Here is an 11,739-nt window from a genome sequence, read left to right on the forward strand (position 1 = left end):
GGCTTAGACTTGCCCTTTCTTTTACCCCCTGGGAAGGTGTTCATTGTCAGCATCCCCTTGCACACTGCTGCTGGCTCAGCTCTGCCTCTGTAGCAGCCCACGGTAGACCTCTAGCCATTGGGGGAGCTCCCATAGCCCACACGGGAAGGTGTAGCAGCTACACAACCAGTTGCTTGGCATGCCCTGGACTGACTGTTATTCATGTTTAGACCCTGCTGGCAAGCAGATCCCTTGTCTCAATAGGAGTAGGAAATGCTATTCCGTTACCTCTCAGGTGCAGGGTCCAGCGTGGAAGGCTGGAGAGAGGGCAGAGTGTGCACCTAGCTGTAACTGGTGGCAGGTGAGGAAGCCTTCCCTGAAGAGGGAACATTTCAGTAGGGCTTTTTTATGCATGGGAAAGGACATCTGGTCAGTTCATCAGTAGATGTCAGAGCCCCACCCCCACCCACCCACACCTTGCTCTCCAAGCTAAAAAAAATATGAAGAGAAAACCTGTTTAAATTACATAGCCGCACTTGAAAGCTAAAGCTAACAGGGAATTCCCAGGTGCCAGAAGCAAAGAACTGAAGTCAAAAGCTGGTGTGGGAGATGGAGCTGAAGTCATGTTTCAGAGCTTGGAGGGCAGTTATATCTGCTGGGCACTTGGCAGCGTTCATAGTGACATTTTCGCAAAATTTCAGACACATACAACACAGACTAGCAGCGCAGGCTTGCCCTGAATGCTTATAGCTCCCAGTGCATTGCTGCTCACCTTCTAGGTTAGGAGCTTTTTACCCCAAGCTCAGTGCTAGCTTAGACTTCCAGGGTCACAAGGCTGACTCAGTTTCCTGCCAGGACTCAGGCAAGGTCCTGGATCCCAAGCTTGTCCAGGCTGGCAGACAGCTCATCTGGTAGAGGTCCCACTCCAAGCAGATGTTGCCTGCCTGCCTCCAACTTTCTGCAGAGAGCCTGGTGCCAGTCCAAGTAGCCTCAGGCCTGCTACACACTCCTTTTTCCATAGAAGCCATCTGTTTCCAGAGACCCCAGCAAAAGCAAATCCAAGTGGCTCTTTAGGGAAGCCTTTGTGATCCAAAGCTGACATGGACACAGGTGACAATCCTCCCTGAAGACAAACTCAAAGTAAATAGTGTACACAGCAGGACAGAGTAGGTGAAGAGTGTGTGATATAATGGTAGAATGCTTGCCCCACAGGCGCAAGGCCTTGGGTTCCATTCCTAGCACCAGGGAAAAATACAGATGCCAAAGGCAACTCATCTTTGTGAGAGACAGGCAGCTGGTTCTGGAAGCAGCCTGAAGAACTATAAACAATAGTCTTGTTTTTAAAAGATTTTAAAAACAGGTATAACTAGCCAGGCATGGTAGCTCACATCTGAAATCCCAAGCATTTAAGAAGGCTGAGTCAAGAGAATTACTATGAATTTTGGGCTAGCCTGGAGTACAGAATGAATTCCAGGATAGCCTGAGCTAAAGTGAGACTCTGTCTCAAAAACATGTGTTAATGAGTAAACTAGACCCAGTTGAAGAAAAAATAAACAAATTAAAAGATGAATCTGAGGAGTCAGCATCAATGTAACACAGAGAAGGGGCAGTGGGTATGATGTTGTTTGTGATAGAACCTGGTCTTTGTGACCTGTGATTGGTCAGCCGTGACCTTCTGGGGAGAATGGAGGAAGAAGAGGCAGAAGAATCGGTAGACATTTTTGTGAAAGCTAAGCTAAGGTTCCTGGGTTTTTATCTTAGAGCAACTGGAAGGCAGAGAAGGCTTGAGAGCAGGGCGTGTGGTCGTATGCATCAGCATGTTCACACTATTGCCCAGTGCAGGGACGGATGGCAGAGGAGGCTGGAGGCTACTCAGGGCTTGAGTTTGTGGAAGTGCCAGGGTAGGGTAGGGATGGAGGAAGAGCTGGCTCAGAATGAAACTAGACAGTGTCTTCAGGCCTCGCTCTTCTCTGTCTTGATGAGCCCAGCAACATAGTCTGCTTCAGCAGACCGAGGTTCCATGGGTACAGCTAGGCAGCCCCACAGCCACCCTCTAAGGGCCCGCTGTTCAAAGGAGACCCCAAAAGCCACCCAAAAAGCCACCAGAGAGGCCAGCACAGGCTTTCTGTCTAAAGTAGAGCGTAGAGAGAGCAGTAGTGCTGTTCTTCCTGCCTGAGGGCTGAGTGTGGAAGGACCCCAGATGCCACCAGTGGGGCTATGTATGTCCTGTGTCTTCCCCATTGGTTAAGTGGCCTGGGTTGGACCTGGATGGCAGAGGCTGCCCACGTCTGTCTGAGCATCCTCCCTGCCCACAGGATGTGGAGGGTGGTGTGTCTTCTCAAAATAGCAGCCAGCTGGAGTCTGAACTTGGGAAACAGCCTTGGTTCAGCCAGGCCAGGCGAGGGCAGGAGGTAGGCTCCATGGCCACAGTGGCTTCTCTAGCTACTTGCCTTGCCGTCTCCTATTCTGATGCCACTTTCTGGGGTCATGCAGGTCCCATGTATAGTGAGAGTGACATCTACCATGGATAGGGCCATAGCGTCATGATTGCCTGTCAGCATGCAGAGCTCCCCCCCCCCCCCCCCCGTGAGGCCTGCTCTTGCCTTCTAGACATCTGCACACTGCATCCTCTGTCAGCTGCAGGAGGTAGATGACACCTCAGGAATGTCATTCAACCTGTCATCTGTCTTATTTTTCTTTTGTGTTACTGGGGATAAAACCCAGGACCCTGAACTTGGTAGGTAAGTGCTCTGCCACTGAGCTATGTCCTAAGCACTTCTCATTTTACTCTGAAGCAAGATCTTGCTATGTATTCCAGGCTAGCCTGGAACCTGCTTGGTAGCTCAAACTTGCAATTCTCCTGCTTCAGTCTCTTGAGTTCTAGGACTACATGTGTGTATCATCCATGACATATCTCTCTCTCTCTCTCTCTCTCTCTCTCTCTCTCTCTCTCACACACACACACACACACACACACACCACATACCCTCGCCCAGGCTCCTTTCCATTTTCTGATGGCCTTGAGCCAACCCTGTGAAGGAGAGTGAGGCTTGGTGCCTAAGCTCTAATGTTGAGCTGGACTCCTCCCATCAGTAGTAGCCTGGGTACCCTGCCCCCTCCGCCTGGCTCCTTGCCCTACAGCTCCATTGTCCGACCTGTGGGCTCAGCAAGCGTAGCTGACTGAGGTCTTCCCCACACCCTGGCCACAGGATGTCCTCGTGTATGCGGGAACTGCCGGGAAATCCACTCTGCCTACACTGAGGTTGGGGGTGGGGTGGGGCAGCCAGTCTGGTCTGAAAGCTGTCCTCCCACAAAGACCATGGGGCTGGGGTGGACAGCACAGGAAGCTTCTAGTTGTTGCTGGTCTTTATTTCCAGCAGAGCTGCCTACGGGCTTTGTAAGCCTCTCAGTGCCCATTGTTCCCAAGGGACATATAGTTTACTGTCCTTTGCTTGGGTTGTTTCTCCTGTACCTATCCTGACAGTGTATAGGGACTGCTGCTGGCCAGGGATGCCCTTGAGGGCTAGGAGGAACCTGAGGCTCCCCATCAGGCTGCAAAGGTGACCTGGCACATTCCTGACCCGGAATTCCTTTGTTCTTAAGGGAAGTCATAAGGTCCCTGGCAGGCTAGCTAAGTCATCCAGGGTGAGTTCCTCTACCCCTCCTGGGGCCTCAGTGGCTCTAGCTCTAATGTGGGTACAGAAAAGTAGGGCTCACGTTTTCCGATGGAGTGGAGAAGCTTGGGAGCACAGCAGGCCAGACTGGCAGGTGGAGACAGGTACACTGCTGTTCTAGGAGCCTACCCAGCTTCCGTGTTCCTGTCCACTGCATGAGCAAAAAGCTAGGGTGGGAGAGCCAGACAGCCCTGCTGAAAACACTGCGAGGTGGCCAAGGCCCGGGTGTTTGTCTCAGGTTCCTTCAGTCACCCAGTGAGCGCTTTTCCAAGTACTCCTCCTCACAGGGGTAGGATGAGACATGCTATGTACGCCTTAGAATGTTAGCCCAGTTCTGGTCTCTAGGGACATATGTCCCTCTGTGGCCTTCTCACGCTGCAGCCTGACCCATCTACTGCTGTTCCCAGTACACCATGAATATTTTCTGACGTCAGGGGCATCTGTGGGGACCATCCCCTTCCCGGTCTAGCATCGAGTGATGTGATTTAAAGCAAGGGCTTCAGAGTCAGCTAAACTAAGGTTTAATTCTGGCTCAGACGTACAGTTGCCCTGTGACATCACTTCTCTCAGCTGGGTCATCTTCTCTGTAAGATGGAGTTAAGAGAGAGAATCGACAGAGATAATAAAAGCATATGCCAAGCGTGTGTCCAGGACCTGGTCTGTCATAACTGATCCATCAAGGACAACTGTAGCCGTTATTAACAATAAGCATCTTGCTTCATTAACCATCATATAATATAACTAGAAGACTTTAAATTTACATATATATATATATATATATATATTGTGTGTGTGTGTGTGTGTGTGTTGTCATCATGGTGAACTCCTAGGTAATGTTTCATTACCCACTTTGACATCAGCAGGATTTGGTGTTCCTTACTGGTTGACAGGCTTTAAATATATCGAGTTGTGTAATTCATGGATGGACCTGCACTTTGGCTAGACAAGAGCCATCACCTACTCTGATTTTCTCTGCCCACTCCCACCCAGCCCAGACTGGCATATAGAAAGAAGGCAGTTGTTCCTCTTCCCCTAAACATGTATAAGCCCTTTGAGACTAAGCTTTTCCTTGTCTATATCCTGATCTGATCTTGGGCAGGTCTTAGGAGGCAGGGCTGACAAGAAAGCATTCTTTCTGTAGATGTAAGGAAATAATATTGGCCCTGGCTAATGTAAACATGAGCCTTGTTGACCCAGCCTGTGCCTCAGAGGGCAGGGCGTGAAGCACCTTCCCCCGCACTGCCTCATCCAATACTCAAGCCACCCAGAGCAGCTGCTATTTTTATCTTCATTTTACAGATGAGGAAGTTGGCGTGGGGAGCTGGCTCAGAGTGGCTCATGAGAGGCGATTGTTAAATTTTTAGGAATTGTGTGAGCTGATTGTTCGACGCAGCCATTGTTCAGAACTAAATTATATAAACTTACAACAGAGTGATTTGTAATAAAAGAAGCTGATAATTTCTCAGAAGTCATCACTTCCTAATTACTTTCCTACATCAAGCTATTATCAGTGTGCTTAAGGTAAACTCCTTTCATCTGAATGGTGGAAACTCCTATGACTGGACAAGGTACTGTGCTCTGAGCGTCACATCTCTTAGGTGATTGGTCTCAGCTGGGTGGGAGTGTTTATATTATGGAGATGCACAACCCCCAGGCATCGTGGGGTCCCTCATCTGTCCCTTTTTAGAGAGCCTGTTTCTACACATTTACCAGCATACCAATGAAGCTGGAACAGAGACTTGTGACGTGGCAAAGGAGCCTACCTACCAAAGAAGGCTCAGAGCTGGGCTTGAACCCGGGGTAGGATGTCTTTGAGGCCCATGGACTGATTCTGCTCAAAGCCTAAATCACAGACCTGAATTACTAGGTCCCTTATCCTATGCTTTCAAGTCCAGTGGAGAAAAAGACCCTTCATGCTACTCTGAGCAGCCCACTTTGCCCTGCTCACGGCCTTCCTATCTTTGCTGCTCCTCCCCGCTAAATACTGTCTCCCCAGAGGCTGCTAAACCACGTACACATGAAGTCAGGGGACAGAGGTCAGTGTTGTCTGGCCATTTGCCTACTGGCAGTGGGGCTGCCTTCCGTGAGACAGAGGGGCCTCCCTGTCTGTCATTGGCCTCTACCCTGCCTGAATCTCTGTATCTCACCTGGAACACCACCCCCTCCCATCATCAACAATGGCATTCTCTCCAAGTCCCTGAACATTACTGTGCTCTTGTCCTAGCAGAGCAAAGCCAGGTCATTAGTTCTTTGTTCAGCATCTCCTGTCTGACCCATGAGGATCGCACTCCATCTGGCCTCTTAGCCTCATCTTTCACCCCTCCCCCTCCATCATTTTGCTGCAAACACTCTGGCCTCTTTCATGCCCCTCAAACACACTGAGTGCATTGCTGCCCTCCCTCCCCCAGTACTTCTATGAATGCTTTCTTGCCTCCTGCAGGTCTTTGCTGAGGTGAAACTTCTCAGCCTCTTCTGTTTAATACTGTATGGTCTGTCTTCTCTCTCACACATCTATTTTAAATAAAAATGCATTATAATGTCTGTCATACTCTAAGGCAACACTAGAGTCTGGCTATACACAGCAGCAAGACAGCAAAAGATATTTGGCAGGGATGTTCGAACAGGATTGGCCAATGTTTCATTCTTACCTCAGTCACAAGGAATGACTTGGTTTTTGCCAGATTCCTTAATTCCACCTGTGGCTGCAGGACCTTCCCTGTGCACTAAGCTCCTGAGTTTCAGGACACCTTTGTTTCTGCAGAAAGCCTTATCTTCCTCATGCATCCGTCAGCAGCTGCTTCTTGCCACCCCTTTCTCCAGGCTCTGGTCCTTCATATACATTTCTCTAATCTCCTGCACCTGCTTAATATTCCTCATCATCTTATACAGTTTGTTAATTGCTACTACTATTGTGTTATTTATGTGCTTTTCTGCCTTAGAATATAAGTTCCAGGAAGGTAGGAATCTCGTGTTCATCTGCCCGTGAATCCCAAACACCTAACGTACGTTAGTATGTTATAGATGCTCTGGTAGTTACTTTTCTGTTGCTGTGAAGAAACACCGTGGCCAAGGCAAGTTATAAATTTTCAGTGAGGATGGCCTCCACGGGCTCCTAGGTTTGAATGCTTGCTTCCCAGTTGGCAGAAGGGAAGGACTCAGAGGTGTGGCTTCGTTGGAGGAGGTGTATCATGGGGATGGGCCTTGAGGTTTCAAAAGTCCACACCATCCCAGTGAGCTTGCTTACTGCCTCCAACTTTTGGATAAGATGAAAGCACTCAGCTATTGCTCCAGCATCATGCTTGCCTGCCTGCTGCCACCGCTGCCACCCTCCCCACCATGATGGTCATGGACCTCACCCTCTAAACTATAAAGAAGTCCTCAATTAAATGCTTTCTTTTATAATTTGCCTTTGTCACAGTGTTTCTTCACAATAGGTCGGTAACTAAGCATGCCCCTCCCTCTAAGTGTGGAATGGATTGATGCATGAGTGACTAAGTGAATGGCAGGGTTTCCAATATTCAGGATAGCTTCTGCAGCCTGCTTAGCCTGACGGTGGCCGAGTGACCCAGAAGATGGTAAGGCCTGGAGTTCCAGGCTCAAGTTTGCCCTGATTTGCTGTGTGACTTTAGGTTGATCGATCCCTCACCCTCTCTGAGTCTCTCCTTCTTTCAAGTATCTGTAAAGATTCGGAATTTTATGTGCACAAATTTTTCCCTCCATATGTGAGCACTGCATGAGTGCTCAGTGACTACAGAGGGTAGAAGAGGTCATCGGATACCCTGAGATTGCAGTTAGACAGTTGTGACCCACCGTGTGGGTGCTCAGAACCGAACCTGGATCCTCTGTGAGAACAACAATTTCTCTTAACCTCTGAGCCATCTCTCCAGCCTCTTTCTCAACATAATACAGGAAGTAAGGCAGGCCATGCATGCTAGTGCTCCCAGCAGGGAGACAAAGGCAAGTGGAACTCTTGTGAATTTGAGGCTAGCCTGGTTTAAACAACATGCTCTGTGCCAGCCTGGGCTACACAGTGAGACCTGTCTCAAAACAAGAGAATACGGGCTGAGGATGTTGCTCCCTGGTTGGTAGAATGTTTACCTAGAGTACATGGAGCCCTGGGTTTGATCCTTAGAAACACATAAACTAGGTATGGTAGTGCATACCTGTAATCCTAGAACTTGGAAGAAGGTGGTAGAGTCCAAAGTTCAAAATCATCCTTGGCTACATAGCAAAGTTAAGGCCAGCTTGGGCTATAGGAAACCTTGTCTAAAAAACAAGCGAGCAAAACAAATGGCCAAACCTAAGGAACTCGGGCTCTGGGGCTAGGCAGACAAAGGTTCCATTTCTACTAAGACATGTATTACCTGTGGGACCTTGGCAAGTCAGCTTCCCTGAGTCTTGCCCTCATCTATGATATGGGAAGCTCCTGGAGGTGATGTGGTAAGCCTTGGGCTAGCACTCGGAGGGAATGTTCCAAGGTTCACAGGACATGGAATAAGCTGGGGGTGATAGAAGAGTTGGAGTCCCCATGTCCTCTAATCCTTCACATTCCCCCTGCCTGCTCTGTGTGCCACACACTGAAGTTGTCCCTCCAGGACCACTTCCTCCATCTGGATCCAGGCCCAGCTATGTCTCATTGCACTTGGCCTTAGCCAGGATGGCACACACTCCAGCTCTCCTCTCTTCTTTCCACAGTGTTCATCTGCAGCTTCATGGTGGCTGCCCCCATCTTCGGCTACCTGGGCGATCGCTTCAATAGAAAGGTGATCCTCAGCTGCGGCATCTTCTTCTGGTCTGCCGTCACCTTCTCTAGTTCTTTCATCCCTCAGCAGGTGAGGTCCCCCAAGGTGCCCCCGATTAGCTGCTCCCCACAACCCCATGTCCGCTGTGCTTGTCTTCAGGGAGTGTTGCTCTGTGCTCCATAGACTGAGTTGCTGAGCTTCAAGGCAAAACCATGGCAGGTATCTTTGTGTTCAGTTATAAATCAGCCCCTCAGACAAGGACTTCTCTGAATTGACCTGGACTAAGAGGCTTGCAGCCCTGCATGGCAACCTGACATTCTGAGCAGCCTCTTGCTTGACAGGATGCCAGGAACAGAGTAAATAAGTATGCCCTAAGAATAAGGCCCTTGGCTTTCAGTCCTGGCTCCCCTCAGTTCTCTTGCTGTGAAAACCTAAGCTAGTCCCTGCCTCTCTGTTTCTGGCTCAGTTTGCTCTTTGATGACCAGTCAACCTCTTGAATCCAAGTCTCAGGAAGGCAAATGTCAAGGTGTTTTAAACATCAAGGTGTTTTAAACATCGAGGTGTTTTAAGAAATACTATTGGCTTTCACAGTCCTGGGTTTGAATATCCCAACTTTCTTGGCCACTGAGCTTTGTGATTTGGAAATGTACTTCACTGCTCTGAGTCTCAGTCTTCTCATTGTTAGAATGGGAATAATCCTACTCAGGCTAGTCCTCCACGGGAAGCAACTGATGTTGATGAATGTCCAGCATGGAGCATGGCCAGCATCCAGAAAGTCGTCCTTTCAGTTTGTTCTTTCCAAGAAGGCCAGTGTAGTCTCATGAGGGCAGTGAGCTTCTCATGGCTAGGAGTAGCCAGCCATGTGACAGCGTCTGTGTAGAGCGATGGAGGAAGAATCTATGTCCATCCTCAGGAGCTCTCTGTCCATCTCGGTCCTTGGGAGACAGGGGCAGATAGAAGTAACAGATAGTTGCTTCACGCTCACAGCCTTCAAGATGTGCTAAGTGCCAAACACTGAAGAGGAACTGTCCCCTTGTCTTCCATAGGTTCCAGGAAGGCTTCCTCGAAGCGGGTAACATGAATTTAGCAGACATGACTGGGAAGCCAGTACTTATATTGAAGAGAGCCCAGGCAGGGGCCATACCCAAAGATGTAGGGACAGTGGATTGTGTTGAGAGAAAGAGAAGGGTATCATGGCTGGAAAGAAAGGCAGGGACTAGGTCAAGGAGAACCTTGAGTGCCAGGCTGGAGGCCCAGTCCTTCCTCCTGAGACAGCACTGAGCCCTGGAAGAGTCCAAAGGACAAGGAGGAGCCAGATGCTTGCAAGTGGGTCTGCAGAGCTGTCTTTGCTTCAGGGAGATAGGTCAGGCCCAAGACAATTCCAGGCCCAGAACCTGGTCACTGTAGAAACAAAAGACCAAGTCAGGAGCCTTAGGAGCCCTCTGAGCCTGGCCCTGACCCTAGCTGGGCCCCTGAGCCTGCTTCTGAGGCTGATCAATGAGTCTAGGTCTGGATGCCCTCTGTGTAGGGAGAAGAGATAGTCAAAGAGAAAAACTGATCTTTCAGCTGCTTTGTAAACTCTTTGTGATAACCATCCAAGCACCACAGGGGCGTTCGGGGGCATTGGCAATGTGATTTTAAAGTTAATTTGGCAGAGAAACTGCTTCAAGCAGCCAAAAAGAATGAAAAGTAGCTGTGAGTGGGTTTTGCCCTATCAGTTGTCAAACAACGACCATTCTGGCTAAATCAGCCAAGGGGCAGAGTAAGTAATGATTGATCCATGAAGTGGATGAGTGGCCCTGGGGAGTGGGGAGCCAGTGCTGGCTGAGGGCACTTCTCTCACCAGCGGCTCCAAGGAAAAGGGATGACCTCCGTGACTGAAAAATCAATTATGGTACTATGTCAACCATGGTGCAGAGTAAGCTTCAAATGGGGAAGTGAAAGCCAAAGCAAGACTGAGAGACCTAACTATAAACAAGAAAAAGACAATAGCTGATAGGAAAATAAACAAAGTGTTGTCAAGGCATTCCAGAACATTCCAGAACATGTCCAGTGGCCAACGAATGGAGGAAGAGATACCTCGGTCTCTGCAGGAATCAGAGAAATGCAAAGCAAAACAACAATGAGATACCATTTCACACCCATCAGATTGGCAACAATTAAAAAGGCTGACAATACCAAGTGTTAGTACAGCTGTGGGGAAGCCCAGCCGCCTAGCTGTTGGCGGGAGTGTAAATTGGCGGAGACTCTTTGGAGATCAGAATGGCAAGATACTGTAAATTCCCTGCTGTGTCCCTACATGGCCTAGCTTCTGTCTGGAGGGACACAGCCAAGAAAAACTCCAGTGTGTGGACAAACAAGTGTGAGGATTCTCTCCTAGGGAGAAAAAAAAAAAAAAAAGATGGAAAGATGGTTCAATGGTTAGGGGTACTTACTGCTTTTCCAGAAAACCCAACTTGGGTTCCCACTCCCCATACAGGGTGGCTCTTAACCACCTGTGAGTCTTCTGGCTTCTGGCACTGCACACACACATACACACACACATACACACAGCGCTCATAAAAACACTTGTATACATCTAATTTTAAAAAATAAAAAGAGAGATGCTGGAAAGATGGCTCATTGAATAGGAGTGCTTGCTGTGCAGGGTAAGGCTCTGATTTAGAGTCCCAGCAGTCTGTGTAAAAGCCAGGTGTGGTAGTGTGCTCCTGTAACCCCAGGGCTGGGAGAGTGGGGAAAGCTGGCTCCTGGTGGCTCGCTAACCAACCATTCTAGCTGAATTGGTGGGTTCCAGGTTCAGTGAAATACACTAATTCAAAAAAATACAATGAAGAGCAATAATAGAAGATATATCCAACATTGACTCTTGACCTCTATGTATACCTGTGCACACTCATGCACACACTTCTTGTGGAAGGAAGGAAAGAAGGAAGGAAGGAATGAAGAAAGGAAGGGAGGGAGGGAGGGAGGGAAGAAGGAAGGAAGGAAGGAAGGAAGGAAGGAAGGAAGGAAGGAAGGAAGGAAGAAAATCTCACTCAAATGCCCACCACTGGGGGGGCAGAAGGAGGCTGGAGAGATGGCTCAGGAACTAAAAGCACTGACTGCTCTTCCAGAGTCCTGAGTTCAATTCCCAGCAACCACATGGTGGCTCACAACCATCTGTAATGGGATCTTATGCCCTCTTCTGGCATGCGTGTGTACATTCAGAAAGAACACTCACATACATTAAATAATTAAAAAAAAAATGCTCAACACTGGGCCGAAGAAGCTACTCATGGTATACTCATACGGAGTGACTAGTGGAAGAATTCAAGGTGTATTCATACGGAGTGACTGGTGGAGGA

The 11,739-nt window shown here is 48.8% G+C and overlaps 1 protein-coding gene across 2 annotated transcripts in view; it reads left to right on the forward strand.

Annotated features, from left to right (window-relative positions):
- Spns2 (sphingolipid transporter 2) overlaps positions 1–11,739 on the forward strand; it is a 38,239-nt gene that overhangs the window by 17,244 nt on the left and 9,256 nt on the right. For both annotated transcript variants that reach the window (XM_028787245.1, XM_028787244.1), the window contains exon 3: positions 8,349–8,485. In XM_028787245.1, the coding sequence (XP_028643078.1) occupies positions 8,349–8,485 (137 nt within the window). The remainder of the gene's footprint in view (positions 1–8,348; positions 8,486–11,739) is intronic.

Source organism: Grammomys surdaster, unplaced genomic scaffold (genome assembly GCF_004785775.1).
Source record: "Grammomys surdaster isolate TR1022 unplaced genomic scaffold, NIH_TR_1.0 125621, whole genome shotgun sequence".
Lineage (NCBI taxonomy): Eukaryota > Metazoa > Chordata > Mammalia > Rodentia > Muridae > Grammomys > Grammomys surdaster.